At 35.6% G+C, this 16,741-nt stretch overlaps 1 protein-coding gene across 3 annotated transcripts in view; it reads right to left on the bottom strand.

The window, feature by feature from the left end:
• Positions 1-16,741, bottom strand: part of ZC2HC1A (zinc finger C2HC-type containing 1A) — a 65,644-nt gene that overhangs the window by 29,135 nt on the left and 19,768 nt on the right. For all 3 annotated transcript variants that reach the window (XM_061439049.1, XM_061439051.1, XM_061439050.1), the window contains exons 4-7: positions 11,655-11,796; positions 9,228-9,376; positions 3,802-3,901; positions 3,084-3,183 (exon numbers count right to left, since the gene is read on the bottom strand). In XM_061439049.1, the coding sequence (XP_061295033.1) occupies positions 3,084-3,183; positions 3,802-3,901; positions 9,228-9,376; positions 11,655-11,796 (491 nt within the window). The remainder of the gene's footprint in view (positions 1-3,083; positions 3,184-3,801; positions 3,902-9,227; positions 9,377-11,654; positions 11,797-16,741) is intronic.

The following is a 16,741-nucleotide window of genomic DNA, read 5'->3' as shown; positions in this document are numbered from 1 at the left end:
TCTTGTTAGCTGATCTTGTTCTTTTTCTACAATGAAAATACAATAAATTATCTTCAGCTCTTAAACACTTTACATGTAGTCCAAATTAGGAAACAAAAGGCAATTACTCTCTATTGATAGATACCATCCTATATATTTCCTATATAAAAGTCAAACTAAGACTCTAGATCTGAAAATAACATGTGTCATGCTTCCTAAATCAACTTTATAAACACTATCTGTAAATACAAAGAATAAGGTTACATTCTAATAATCATATGGCCATCCCTTAGTTTTCTTGTTTATCAAAATGAAAAGTGAGTTTCTACTAGTATTCTATTGAAAGACTTCTATGAAAAACTGTAGTGTTATCAACGAATTTTCCCACATTAATTGCTGAAGGCTTAATAATGCTATTTTATTAAAAACTATAGAAACACACATAAAACTATAGAAACTACATAAAACTCTAATTTCTACATAAAATTATAGAAACATAAATAGTATTAAATTTTTATAGTTTGTATCAAAGTACACATGAAGTTTACACCAACCTCAGTTCAGTTTAGTTCAGTTACTCAGTCGTGTCTGACTCTGCGACCCCATGAATCACAGCACGCCAGGCCTCCCTGTCCATCACCAACCCCCGGAGTTCACTCAGAGTCACGTCCATTGAGTCAGTGGTGCCATCCAGCCATCTCATCCTCTGGTGTCCCCTTCTCCTCCTGCCCCCAATCCCTCCCAGCATCAGAGTCTCTTCCAATGAGTCAACTCTTCGCATGAGGTGGCCAAAGTACTGGAGTTTCAGCTTTAGCATCATTCCTTCCAAAGAAATCCCAGGACTGAACTCCTTTAGAATGGACTGGTTGGATCTCCTTGCAGTCCAAGGGACTCTCAAGAGTCTTCTCCAACACCACAGTTCAAAAGAATCAATTCTTCGGCACTCAGCGTTCTTCACAGTCCAACTCTCACATCCATACATGACCACAGGAAAAACCAGAGCCTTGACTAGACAGACCTTTGTTGGGAAAGTAATGTCTCTGCTTTTCAATATGCTATCTAGGTTGGTCATAACTTTTCTTCCAAGGAGTAAGCGTCTTCTAATTTCCTGGCTGCAGTCACCATCTGCAGTGATTTTGGAGCCCAGAAAAATAAAGTCTGACACTGTTTCCACTGTTTCCCCATCTATTTCCCATGAAGTGATGGGACCAGATGCCATGATCTTTGTTTTCTGAATGTTGAGCTTTAAGCCAATTTTTTCACTCTCCTCTTTCACTTTCATCAAGAGCCTTTTTAGTTCCTCTTCACTTTCTGCCATAAGGGTGGTGTCATCTGCATATCTGAGGTTATTGATATTTCTCCTGACAGTCTTGATTCCAGCTTGTGCTTCTTCCAGCCCAGCATTTCTCATGATGTATTCTGCATATAAGTGAAATAAGCAGGGTGACAATATACAGCCTTGACATACTCCTTTTCCTATTTGGAACTAGTCTGTTGTTCCATGTCCAGTTCTAACTGTTGCTTCCTGACCTGCATACAGATTTCTCAAGAGGCAGGTCAGGTGGTCTGGTATTCCCATCTCTTGAAGAATTTTCCACAGTTTGTGGTGATCCACACAGTCAAAGGCTTTGGCATAGTCAATAAAGCAGAAAGAGATGGTTTTCTGGAGCTCTCTTGCTTTTTCCATGATCCAGCTGATGTTGGCAATTTGATCTCTGGTTCCTCTGCCTTTTCTAAAACCAGCTTGAACATCTGGAAGTTCATGGTTCACGTATTGCTGAAGCCTGGCTTGGAGAATTTTGAGCATTACTTTACTAGCATGTGAGATGAATGCAATTGTGTGGTAGTTTGAGCATTTTTTGGCATTGCCTTTCTTTGGGATTGGAATGAAAACTGACCTTTGCCAGTCTTGTGGCCACTGCTGAGTTTTCCAAATTTGCTGGCATATTGAGTGCAGCACTTTCACAGCATCATCTTTCAGGATTTGAAAGAGCTCAACTGGAATTCCATCACCTCCACTAGCTTTGTTCGTAGTGATGCTTTCTAAGGCCCACTTGACTTCACATTCTAGGATGTCTGGCTCTAGGTGAGTGATCACACCATCGTGATTATCTTTGCCGTGAAAAGCTTTTTTGTACAGTTCTTCTGTGTATTCCTGCCACCTCTTCTTAATATCTTCTGCTTCTGTTAGGTCCATACATTTCTGTCCTTTATCGATCCCATCTTTGCATGAAATGTTCCCTTGGTATCTCTAATGTTCTTGAAGAGATCTCTAGTCTTTCCCATTCTGTTGTATTCCTCTATTTCTTTGCATTGATCGCTGAGGAAGGTTTTCTTGTCTCTTTGTGCTATTCTTTGGAACTCTGCATTCAGATGCTTACATCTTTCCTTTTCTCCTTTGCTTTACTTCTCCAATAACAGTAGGCTCATCTTTTTAAAATTTATATATATTTTATGACTGTATAGTATTGCTTTGTAGATTTTCACAATTTGATATTCAAACATAGCTACACATTATTTTTTTTACATTATAATAAAACCATATGTAAAGAGACCGATGCTTATCACCAAAGACAAGTCAATTTGTATCATGCTACCAACTCTTTGACAGCTGTGTGGCTTTGATCAAATTACTTTGCTTCTCTGATCCTCTCCTTCTATGGCAGCAGGGTGGTTTTAATAACAATAATGTTAAATATCTAGCACAGTGCCTGATACATGCTTAAAAAAAATTGTTAGTATAAAAGGTCTACTGTATTTTAAGCAATTTCCTTAGACTAGATTCTCAGAAGTAAAATTATGAAATGGAAAATATGAATGTTTAAGGCTCTTGATAAATGCCACCAGAACCTCTTCCAAATTGGTTATACTAATTTAGACTCTCAAGAGCATTATGTGAGCTCCTGATCAGCAATATATTAAAAGTCAAACTTAGAAAATTGAGATGAATGAAAAAGCCAACTGTGTGTGTGCTTGTGTGTACTAAGTCACTTCAGCTGTGTCCGACTCTGTGCGACCCCATGTTACCTAAACAAATAAAATCTTAGTATCAAGCATATATGAATATACATATCACTAAAAATATAAATTCTATGTAGACTTACCCTACATGAGGGGCTGGAATCCCTTTATGGGAGGGAGACAATGTCTGAAGTTTGTTTCCCGAAGAGCTGCTAACTGAAGACACTTTACCTGAAGGAGCACCTTTTAATAAAAAAGGTATTAGTTTTAACAACACTCTGAAAAAGAAAAATCACATTAACCAGAGCATCTGACAAAACAATGCTTTCATGGCAATAAATCTTCATGGCAAAAAATCAAAATGAATTATCAAATCAAAAATTAAATAAAATTTTTATGGGACAACATACAGCATCCTTCATTTCTAATTTCTGTACTTCTTACAATTTACATACAAATGAAGGTACACTTCAGCAATCAAGATCTTCTTTAAACCATTAAATATTTGCCTATTAAAGATAATTATAAAGTTCAGACAGGTATAGGCAGAAACAAGGGAAAAAAATACTGTGGACAAAGAATCAAGAAAAGGACCTTGGTTGACTACTCTGAAGAGATGATATATCAGTAACTACCTTGAGGGCAGACATTTAGGCTAAAAAAGGACTACAGAACATCTAAAGTAGAAGCTACTGAAAGTTACTCTATTTTTACCCAAAATAATTACTTATCTTCCACATCAACTCCTAATAAACCTAGTTTTAAATAATCCAAAACTGAATACTGTCTTCATTTTCTTCTCTACTGATTCTGATATTTAAAAAAAAAAAAAAAATCAAGTTATTTGACAGATCTCATTACCTACAACAGTTTTGCTAGTGCCGCTTGGTTGGGGTAATCGTGATGATCCCGATGAGGTGGTCCCAGGAGAATTAAACTTCTTAAGTGCAGGCGGCTTATACTAAAATAATGAAAACACAATGTTTTATCAACATCACATTTTGATTATGGATTACAAACCAGTATTTCAAAAGCACACATTTCCTTCAATGAGTCAGATGTTTTACCACCTACTCAAATTACCCAAATTTAGAAAGAGCAGGTTAAAATATATCACCTTAGAGAGAAGTTTCCCAAGAAATGTTCCTTCTCTTAATTGGCATACTAAAATTTTGGCTCAGATGTCCTGCTGCTAAAATAGAGAGTAAGAGTAACTTTTCCCAGGTCAAAGAAAACAATAATGGATCAAATGGAAAAAAAATTCCTCAATGTTAAGATTTTAAATGCCAACCATATTATTAGAAAAAAGGTAAAACCGCCCAAAGATGCTCACTTGGTGATACGGCTTTAAAGGTCAAGCTCTTTGTATGTTCCTTGGTATGGTTTTGTATTTCATATATATAATCCAGGCACATATCTTACTGATGAAAATTCCTAAGAGCACATAGAAACCTAAACAAGTTTTAAATAGCTGTCTAACGGATTATTGCCCCAATGTGAAAATACAGAGCTAATTCTTCATTAACCTCACCAGAACATGTTCCATGAATGGGATATGGGCTGAGAAAAGATAACGGTATTTCAGCTTATCTCATTTATTCTCATTTTTTTCTCTATGGAGAAATATCACCATCAAGTTTGTTTTACTGTCTCTTATTTAAACAAAAATTGTCTCTGTTACTGAATATAAAAGCATCTCATTGATCACCCACTCCAATATCAAGAAGTAAACTTGCCCAGGGTTACACCCAACTTAACGGAACAGGAATTAAGACTCATACTGTCTTAGTACTAGCCCTGTATGCCAACTATAAGGTGATTATTGTGCTTGCCTGTGTACTTGAGCCCTACGCTTAGGACTTTATGAGAAAAACCGGTTTTAAGCCCAACTTTTAAAAATCAAATCATATTTATAACCTATTATCAGTATAAAATTTAAGATGCTCTGCTATTAAAAACTGCTGGCTAAGTACAAACATTAAAGTCACACATTATAACTCTTCAAAATTCAGTACTTGACCTTTTACAAAAATAAATCTTGCAAAAGGGTCACACACACACACACACACAAATAACAAGCACATTTGACACTATAATGCCAGAAACTTCAATTTCTTAACCACTTGGCAACTAGAAAACCTTCAATGAACAAAATGACTAGGAGACTTTGGAAATGTATATGGAGCCATATAAATATACTGTTTCTTGGAAAACCTGAGGTATTTCCTGTTGTATCAGTCTTTCTCATGAAAATATCAATACTACTGAATACATTAGGAAAGATTTTAAAACACTATGGAAAACAAGACCTAAAAAAGACTTGTCAAAATATTAGAGGCATGCCTACTAAAAATATGGTCAATAAAATTGGATTAAGAAACAGGACTGGTGACTCATTTACATTTTGCTAATTATCAAAACAGAGAACAATATACAATGAGAGGTCAAGTATTAGGCAGGAAGAGCCCCAGCAGCATTATATACTGGGAATAAAGATTTTTATGTATATATTAGGAATCTCTATATTAACTTAATGGCTTATAAACAGAAAAAGGCAGAATCTCCTTCAAAAAGTGCTTTGTTTTTCTGCTCTGTATTAAACCGCCTATTATTTTACTCAGTTTTTTGGTCAGATTTTCTGAGATGATGAGAACCTAGCCCAACTATATCTATCTCCTACAGTATTTCCTATTACTTTCAACCAGAACAAGTCAGGGTAGTTTCCTTACTGACTCCTCATACTACTCTGAATGCCTCTTGTTTAAAACATACTCATATATCTCTCAGTAACTGGCTGTTCCCCTGACCTAGATAATATGACTCCTTCCTTAATGAGCTATATTTTATCTGTTCTACACATCAAGCTGAAATTCTACTGCTAGGCATTCAGGATGACTTTAGCAGCAACAGCAGCAGCAGCAGCAATGATTTCGCATAAATTCATTTTAATGATCAGAATAACAAAATCTATTTTTATAGTTATATCAATATGTGTTTCATTTACCACGTATTACGGAGGTGATTATTTCATATGTTTTTATACAGATCACAAACCTAATACATTTCCTTGGTAAAATATTTATGTTCACAAAGACTTTTCATTTCTGATAAAATGGGAGAAGGTATATATTTATTTGGACCAGGGCAGCATTCAGCCCAAAGATGGGCACAATAAAGGATAAAAATGGTAGAGACCTAGTAGACGCTGAAGAGACCAAGAAGAGATGGAAAGAATACACGGAAGAACTGTATAAAAAAGATCTTAATGAACCAGATTACTATGATGGTGCGGTTAGTCACCCAGAGCCAGACATTCTGGAGTGTGAAGTCAAGTGGGCCTTTAGAACTGCTGTTAATAAAGCTAGTGGATACGATGAAATTCCAGCAGAACTATTCAAAACCGTAAAGGATGATACCATCAAGGTGTTGCATTCATTATGTCAGCAAATCTGGAAGACCCAGCAGTGGCCACAGAACTGGAAAAGGTTAATACTCATCCCACTTGGACGAGCTAACCACTGGACAATCACACTCATCTCCCATGCTAGTAAGGTCATGCTTAAAATCTTACACACTAAGCTTCAGCATTATATGAACCAAGAACTTCCAGATGTCCAGGCTGACTTTAGGAAAGGAAGAAGAACTAGAGACCAAACTGCCAACATTCACTGGATTATCAAGAAAGCAAGGGAATTTCAGAAAAACATCTCTCTGTTCCACTGACTACACTAAAGCCTTTGATTGTGTGAATCATGACAAACTGTGGAAAGCTCTTACAGATGGGAATACCAAACCATCTTATCTGTCTCCTGAGAAACCTGTATGCAGGTCAAGAAGCAACAGTTAGTACCCTGTGTGGATTGGTTCAAGATCGAGAAAGTACAACAGGGCTGTCTGCTGTCGCCCTGTTTGTTTAACCTACATCATGAAAAATGAGAAGTCATGAGAAATCCCAGGCTGGATGAGCTACAAGCTGGAAACCAACTAGACTTTAAGAAAAATATTTATAAAGCTATCACAGATAAAAATAACATCATGGTCTGGAGACTATAAATAAAGGCCAAAATTGATTTTATGTAAAATCAAAATAGTGACTACTTCATGGATGCTTGGGGCTGAGAGTGACAGAACATTACATTCTGGGACTGAAATAGTGCAGTGAGGCTTTTGTAAGACTAAGAATAGTCTATTTCTCAATGTTCTTGTGGTTACACATGAATTTATGTGTTGTACATTTTTTTCTGCATATAATTTACCAAAAAAAAAAATAATGGGAAAACTATAAGAAAAAAGTCAGAATAAAAGTGTTGTAAAAGATAAGAGCTTAGAGATAAATATTTAAATATTAACTATGGTGATAACTTTTAAAATATATACATGTATACTTAATTTTCCATAGAGAATAGAAAGCCCTTTAATAATCAGAAAACATTATTAACAATTGAATGGCACATTTTCAGACTTAAAACTTCACTACTTTAAAAGTAGGGTAAGTAAGAATCAATCAGAATACTGAAAATTCCTAAACACAAAATATTTACTGTGTTGCTTGAAACTCATAAGGTAACTCAACCTAACCTAATCTGATACAGCATCTAAATTATGCATGGGTTATTTAATTTGTTCTTTTAAATAACAATATGTAATTTAGCATACATTAGATAACATTATTTGGTCTGCTATGTCTTCATGGGTCTATGTTAATACAACCATGCTTGAATTTGATAAAATTCCTAATGAAGAAGAATTATGAAAGCTTAAATGGTAGAACTTTTTCTTTAACTACAAGAACCTGATCTTTACTGTATTTGTAGTGGGCTGCAATAAGGCCAGATTACAGTTGATAAATATGATAAGGAAGCATTTAAGCATTTTTAGGAAAAGTATTCTACTTAGTTTACTAATATAGATCCAGTACTTGGTACAGTGTTACTCAAAAATGAGTGAACACAGATGAGAAAATATAGAATTAGACTGAAATAAATATATATGACTGAGCATGGAATCAGAACTGAAAATTTAAGGTGCAAACTAAAAACTACCTGGATTTTACATGTATGAATCATTTGGCACCACAGTGTTGAAATAAACTCATCTTATTATATTTCCTTTACTCTTCTATTTTATTCTTAAAGATCTTGTTGGGTGTTCTTAAACTGTTTAAAAGATATGCTTTGTTTGCCATCTGTTTTGGAAATTCTTCAAAATGAGGTTTCTTTGCTGTTCTTTCCCCACAATGATGATGATAACAATCATATGCTCTATTTCCAAAAATATTTACAGAAATTCAATAGCAGGATTCTCTCAAGGAGGTCTCAATTGCAATGGGATCTTTTAATCCAATATTTTATTCATAAGTAACAAGATAAGTGAATTTGATTATTCCCATTTGCTAAATTTACAGTCCAAAAGAAAAGTTAACAAATGAAAGCTTTGTGAAACATAAAATTTGCTTACAGCAGAGTCTGGCAGGCTACAGTCCATGGGGTTGCAACAGTCAGACACGACTTAGCGACTAAACCACCAGTAAACCACTACATAATACTGTCTAAGTTTTTATGTAACAATATACTTAAAGGAAAACAACAGTAGTGCAAAAATAAAGTACACATTACAAAATTCTCTTATGATTTATGGTTCTCTAACTGCTTTCACATACATCATTTCATTTGTTTCTCACAATAGTTACACAGATTACTTCACAGGTGAAGAAATAAACGCTTACATATATATTAACGTCACTTTTGCCTAAAAGTTCAAAAGTAGAAGTCTGGATCTGAACCTATGCTTTCATTTCCTGAAATGTGTTACTCACATATCACATGAAAATATTCATTATTCACATGATTTTCAAACATGAATTTTTACTGCCAATTTCTCACTCATCTAACCCCTCTGCTGCTGCTAAGTCACTTCAGTCACGTCCGACTCTGTGTGACCCCATAGACGGCAGCCCACCAGGCTCCCCCGTCCATGGGATTCTCCAGGCAAGAATACTGGAGTGGGTTGCCATTTCCTTCTCCATCTAACCCCTCTAGTTTCCTCTGAATCTGCTGTAGTGATTTTTAACCCTTTCTCCATTTTTCCCTAATACCTCTTTAAATCAAGTCTACTTCAAATTTTGTTCTCAAATAGCCATTCAAATTTCTTACTAAATCTTTGTAACATTAATATATAAATTTTAGCAGGTGAGAAAACTGTAGTTAAACGTTCTGTAAAGAACAAACACAAAACCGTGAACTTAAATCACCTTGTTATTTATTTGCAGGAATGATTACAAGGATTACCTGTGTCCGAGAGGTTGATTTTCCTTTGGTATCAGTAGAAAATTTGCCTTTATTACTAATACGTGCTGCCTGTTCTTTACAGAAATTTATATGTCTATCAGCTGCATTTTCATTAAATCTTCTCTGGCAATATGGACACTGAATATAGTCTAAAATAGAAAAAAGAAACAGATTAGTAACAAAATACTTGAAATGAGACATAAAGAATTATAAGTTTTATAAACAGTAACTTAAGACATATACACCCTGTTTGCGAAGCAAAAACTTGTTTCTTTATAACTACCCAACCTGACTTATCAGAACTTAGTAAAGACATTTAAGAAAAAAAGTCTGCTAGCACATGCTACATCACAATTTTCTTCCAGCTTAGAATCAAATTTGGGGGGTGAAAAACAATAAATCCTCACTACAAAAAAATAAGGAAAAATGTTAATTCATTTTTGCCTCTATAATACTATATGTTTTCATCATACATATCTTCATATCTTTTTTATATGGTAGACTAGGTTAAGTAGTAATAACACATTACATTAAAAATATACTTTAAAAATTGGGCTCATCTGTTAAAATCTTTAATTTTGGTTAGATGAAAGCTGTCAAGAAATAATGTAAAAGACTTTATACAGTTTTATTTTCTTTAGAGGTCCCAACAGATGGAACAAGTGATAAAAATATATCTCATTAACATAATTAATTCAAGTTTAAGAAACAGCAAATGCTTCAAAGATTAAATATGCTTCCCAAATGTAATGCACATTATAAACAAAATTTCTTATAAAATTAAATCTTAAAGTTATCCCAGAAAAAAACAAATTTTGTAGCAGTGTAAAAGATTTCAAATCTATGAGATATCAAGAAGAAATAAATATAACTTAGCAAGGTCACACAAAAAAAATCAATTTATTTCAAAAGGTTTACTTTTTGAGATGGAGTTTGCCTTTTAGAATTTACACTCATCTCAAGCTCAGAAATTTGTTCTGCTAACTATTGAAAGACATCTAAAACCTCTAATAACAAAGAAGTTGTTTTGTTAGGGCTAAGAGATAAAAAAATCTCTAAAGTTCAAATTATCCTGAAGAACTGCCACTCTCTCTCTCTCATTGACTTATGCAAACATGAGAAATATACCCATTTTGGTTCAATCAGATAAAATATACAAACACCTCTAAAACAAAGAGAGAATTCAGTTTCACGGGGAAAATTAAGGTAGAAATAGAAGAGACTCACACCCAGATAGAACATTTCAGAGTTACTCAAAGCATTAAAGTTAATTACTAAGACTCAAACAGGATTGGCCAACAAGGGCCCATGGGCCAAATCCAGCTTGCTTGCAACATGTTTTCATAAAATTTTATTGGAACACAGCCATTTACATATTTTCTGTGGCTGATTTCTACGAACAGTGGCAAAAAGGAGCAGCTGCAACAGAGACCTTATGGCTTTGGATTAACCTAAGCCCTTTATAGAAATTGCTTATCAACCTCTCTTCTACAATAAAATGTTATAAAGGATCATATCTAACTTTCCCTTTACTAACAAATTAATCCCAATCTAGAATACTAACACAATTTTAAAGCAGCTAACTTGCTATATTAAAATAAGTACTTCTTGAGGCTACTCTGTACCCAATGGCAATACGTCAATGGTGCTATTTTAAATCTTTCAGTATCTCAATTATCTAATATATGGTTGCCAGCATCTTGCCTTGCTTTTGGTAAGGATAAACAATCAACTTTTACCCACCAAATGAAGAAAATATAAAAATACATGAATTTAGGGCAAATTTAGTAGTATCTGTTTATATGGTGGTTATCCCACTAGAATAACACATTTTCAGAAGCAAATTATTTAATTCCCCTTTCTAGATGAGACAATACCAAAGAACTAAGCAATGTAACTATCTGAATCTTACTGAATGTCTACATTTCAATTGACAGTATGCATGATTGAAATGTTTTCCTGGAACATTTAATAGTTACTACAATAATTTTTAAATTATATTAAATACTAAATGGCCACCCACTCCAGTATTCTTGCCTGAAGAATCCAATGGCCAGAGGAGCCTGGTGGGCTCTAGTTCATGTAGCTGGAAAGAGTTGGACACGACTAAGCGACTAACACTACACGACTACAATAATTCTTAAATTATATTAAATGCCTTACAAAAAGTACTGAGAGAGAAAGTTTAAATCAAAGTACTGACATAAAAATATAATGCATTTCTATGTTGAATACTGCTATGTCTTCATAAGCCTAAATGCCTGGGCTATCACCATTATTTTATAGGAAACTTACCAAGATTATGTTTCATCAAGTTCAACTATTATAAATTAAATTCAATAATATCTTAAAATTTTTAAGAATTCTATCAATACTATCAATATTTTGTCCCCATATAAACACTTTCTGTCAAAATATGTCATATACCAGGATCATAAGACGGTGGAGGAGGTGGGGGAAGTTTGCCACCCTCTTTCAGCACTTGACCAAGGCCTTTAGCTGCTCTTATTGTGGCAATGAACTCTTCATGCTTTCTTCTCCAATTAGATGGCTTCTTTGGTGGTTCAGGCTGTAAACAAATTAAAAAAAAAAACTAGTTTTCAAAAACAGTTTTTAATATATTAAAACAAAACTCAAGAAAATATTTTAAATGTTCTCTTATCAGGAGTCCTTAAAATGATCTTCTTCCCAAAGTTATAATTTTAAAAAGAAACTTTAGGCAACTGTATTTATATGCAATTTTTAAATACAACTGTAAATTGTGTCAGCCACTGCTAAATTGCCTTCTGTCAGTGTTACAAACATTTAACCCACCACTCAGGATGTATTTCCCTATTTTCCCATAGTTTCTCCAACAATGTATGATAGTGAAATTTTGTTTTTTTTTTAACTGATGAGAGAAGTGAAAAACAGTTCTTTCTGTGGTTTTTAATTGGCTTTTTCCCTATAATGAGTGAAAACGAACATCTTTTTGTATCATCATGAATTATTTGTATTGCCTTTTCTGTGGTGTGTTTATAAAGCCTGGTCAACATATCTATTGGGTTACTGGCCTTTTTTCTGTTTTTAACAACTTCAAGTAGTTTTTTTTTATAGACTAGCCTCACCCTTCCGCCACAATATATCTCTTTTAACCTTGTCTAAGTGTCCTCTGATATGCAGAATTTTTATTTAAATGCAGTTTAACTTACTCTTTCTTTTACTGTCTTCATATCTGTAGTCACTTAGCAAGGTCCAACCTCACACCAAGGTAAAATAAAAATTTCCCATGTTTCTACCTAGTCCTTTCATGGTTTCATTTTTAAGATTTTTAAACTTTTTTTCATTTGGAATTTATCTTGATGTATGGAGTGACATATGGACTCAACTTTATTTTTTGTTTTCTAACATAGCTATGCAGCTGTCTCACCATCCTTTACTGACTTTTCTCCCTATTGAACTGAGACAACACCTTTATCATATTCTGTTTGGCATTTGGGCTTATTTCTGAACTGCCGCGTTCGAGATTTGCGGCAGTGTTCCACTGTTTCAACTGCATGTGTCAATACTCGTTTTTTAAATATTGAGATTTTAAAATATTTTAATATGCAGTAAGGGCTTCCTTGGTGGCTCAGTGGTAAAGAACCCGCTTGCCAATGCAGGAGCCATAGGAGATGTGGGTTCAATCCCTGGATTGGGAAGATCCCCTGGAGAAGGAACAGAAACCCACTCCAGTATTCTTGCCTGGGAAATCCCATGGACAGAGAAGCCTGGCAGGCTACAGTTCATGAGGTTGCAGAAGAGCTGGACACAACTGAGCGACTAAACAACAAAGGTTAACTCTACTTTATTGTGCTTCTCTCTCAATCTTTTCTGGTTATTCTTACACGTGTATTTTTCCATTTGAGCTTTAGATTCAGCTTGTTTTTTTAAACTACATTTTAACTGGAAAAATTAAACATTACATTCATATACAACTTAAAATCTCTATTCAGCTGAGATTTACTTACCTAAGAATGTGATATATTTCCATTAGAAGACATGTTTGTTTGGGTCTTTCAGTAGTTTTTTAAAGTATTCTTTGTGAAAGTTTTCCACCTTTATTACTATAAGGTTTATTCCTAAACTGGAGAAGGAAATGGCAATCCACTCCAGTATTCTTGCCTGGAGGATTCCATGGACAGAGAAGCCTGGTGAGCCCCAGTCCTTGGGGTCACAAAGAGCCAGACACAGCTGAGTGACTAACACTAATTCCTAAATATTTTATATTTTGTGCTGTTCTTTCTTAAGAATCTTTTAATCATTTTTATATTTCAAGGAGTTGTTTGTTGAAATATGAAACCTTTCTGCATATTAACATTACATCCCATTACAACAATAGCCTTTTACTTCTTTTTAATGACTCTATTATTAAAAGAACCACAAAGGAAACCCCTGGCATAGATGCCTGCCTTTACTATTAAATACATGTGGACATTTAAGGAAGAAAAAGCATCAATCTTTTAAAAACTCTTTCAAAAAATAGAAAACAAGAAAATAACTTTCAAACTAGTCATTATGAAAGCAACGAAATTGATTACACAGACATTCCTGTTCTGCTTCTCTAAATCAACACGTGTCCAGGAGGCCTGCTGCTGCCATCTATACTCCCTCAATTCTTACACTAATCACTTCAAACACAGGACACTTTAAAGTGGCCCCCTCACCTTCAGAAAGAGTATTATCTTTTCCATTAGTGCTTTCTGAGAGCCTCTGCTCTGGACCTCTTCAAATCTCCGTGCCTCCTCCCTACTTCCTCCCTCCTGGCTTTTGTCCAATTTCAGACAGGCTCATTCCACTTTCAGCTCATTCCAAGTTCCTGCAGCTTACCCCAGTTCCTGCCTCTGCTGTGATAAACAAGGGATATGTACTTTCAGATAAGACCCTCATCTTTAAGGAGTCACCTTTCAGGGTGAGGAGACCCCCTCAACTGTAAGGTGGCAGGTTCTCAGATTCTAGGCCATGGGCTCCCCAGCAACTTCCTGCTCTTCTACTGTGGTAGTTTCTCCTGGATCTCAGTTTCTTTGGGCAGCTCTGAGATAACCTTGTGGCTCAGACAGTCAAGAAACTGCCTTGAGGGAGTTTCTTGTGGGAGACCCAGGTTTGACCCCTGGGCTGTGAAGATCCCCTGGAGAAGGAATGGCTACAGACATGACAAAGCGACTTTGAGAGGAGAAAGAGACATACTTTGTTTGTAGTCCCTGGAGTCAGCCTGAATTTCTCCAAAAATGGGAGCACTGTGAGCACACCACGCGTGCTCAGTTGCAGCTAACTCTTGACCTCATGGACTGCTGCATGCCAAGCTGCTGTGTTCATGGGATTCTCCAGACAAACATACTGGAGTTGGTTGCCACTTACTCCTCCAGGAGATCTTCCCAACCAGGGATGGAACCTACATCTCCTGCATCTATTGCACTGATAGGCGGACTCTTTACCACTGTGCCTGGGAAGCCCATACTATGATGTTTAAAATCTTCTAATACACTGTTTCTCCAATTAATATGCAGATGATTCATTCAAAGATTTTGTTAAAATGCAGATTCTAATTTATTATGTCTGGGAGGAACCTGAGATTCTGCATTTCTAACAAGTTTCCAAAACAGTGCTACTATTACTGCTCTATGGACAGCACTTTAAAGAGCAAGAAAATAAAACTACTTATCGTAAAGTAAGTTTTTACTTGGCTTTTTCTTAAAGATTAATTTTTTTAAGTATACAAACCTCCTCTTTAAAGAAATAACCTGGATGTCCATCTACAGATGGATGGATAAAGAAGCTGTGGTATATGTAAACAAAGGAATATTACTCAGCCCCCCCAAAAAATAATGAATGTGAGTCAGTGGAATTGAGGTGGATGAACCTAAAGTCTGTTACACATGGAGTGAAGTCAGAAAGAGAAAAACAAACATCACATATTAACACACATATGGGATCTAGAAAAATGGTTATTGATGAACGTACCTGCAGGGCAGGAACAGATAACAGACTTGTGGACACAGTAGGGGAAGAAGAGGGTAGGACGAATTGAGAGAGCAGCACTGACATATATACACTACCATGTGTAAACAGAGCTAGTGGGAAGCTGCTGTGTAACACAGGAAGCCCAGCCCTGTGGGGAGGGGAGACTCTAGAGTGAGGGGAGATATACACACACACACTATGCCTGATTTGTATTGTTGTATTGCAGAAACCAATACAACACTGTAAAGCAATTGTCCTCCAATTAAAAAACAAAATTACTGAGAGATCACGATGGATAAACTTAATGTAATTCCCTTAATAATTCCACAAGACAGATAACTACTATCACCATTTTACAGAAAACAGAAGCCAGGGGTAAATCCAGACAGTCTGACTGTTGAGCCAGCTTTCCAACTCACTACTTTATACTGCCTCCAAAGATTTAATTAGTTTATGTAGGCTAATTAAAGTTAACATAATCACATATCTGGCAGGTTACCAGGGAAAACTAAATAAAACCTTGTCCAAGCTTCTCCATCCTCCCCTTAAATATTCATAGACTGAAAAACAAAGATGAACTGACTTCTTTTTTATTATCAAAGGACTTTACTAGTATGATTAACTGTCCCATAGGGAAATGCTTTCCTGTATACAGTGGAAGTGAGAAATAGATTTAAGGGTCTAAATCTGATAGATAGAGTGCCTGATGAACTATGGAATGAGGTTCGTGACATTGTACAGGAGACAGGGATCAAGACCATTCCCATAGAAAAGAAATGCAAAAAGGAAAAATGGCTGTCGGGGGAGGCCGTACAAATAGCTGTGAAAAGAAGAGAAGCGAAAAGCAAAGGAGAAAAGGAAAGATATAAACATCTGAATGCAGAGTTCCAAAGAATAGCAAGAAGAGATAAGAAAGCCTTCTTCAGCGATCAATGCAAAGAAATAGAGGAAAACAACAGAATGGGAAAGACTAGGGATCTCTTAAAGAAAATCAGAGATACCAAAGGAATATTTCATGCAAAGATGAACTCAATAAAGGACAGAAATGGTATGGACCTAACAGAAGCAGAAGATATTAAGAAGAGATGGCAAGAATACACAGAAGAACTGTACAAAAATGATCTTCACGACCCAGATAATCACGATGGTGTGATCACTGACCTAGAGCCAGACATCCTGGAATGTGAAGTCAAGTGGGCCTTAGAAAGCATCACTACGAACAAAGCTAGTGGAGGTGATGGAATTCCAGTTGAGCTCTTTCAAATCCTGAAAGATGATGCTGTGAAAGTGCTGCACTCAATATGCCAGCAAATTTGGAAAACTCAGCAGTGGCCACAGGACTGGCAAAGGTCAGTTTCATTCCAATCCCAAAGAAAGGCAATGCCAAAGAATGCTCAAACTACCACACAATTGCACTCATCTCACACTCTAGTAAAGTAATGCTCAAAATTCTCCAAGCCAGGCTTCAGCAATATGTGAACCATGAACTTCCAGATGTTCAAGCTGGTTTTAGAAAAGGCAGAGGAACCAGAGAT

Source organism: Bos javanicus, chromosome 14, assembly GCF_032452875.1.
Source record: "Bos javanicus breed banteng chromosome 14, ARS-OSU_banteng_1.0, whole genome shotgun sequence".
NCBI lineage: Eukaryota > Metazoa > Chordata > Mammalia > Artiodactyla > Bovidae > Bos > Bos javanicus.
This window is presented reverse-complemented; position numbering and strand designations above follow the sequence as displayed.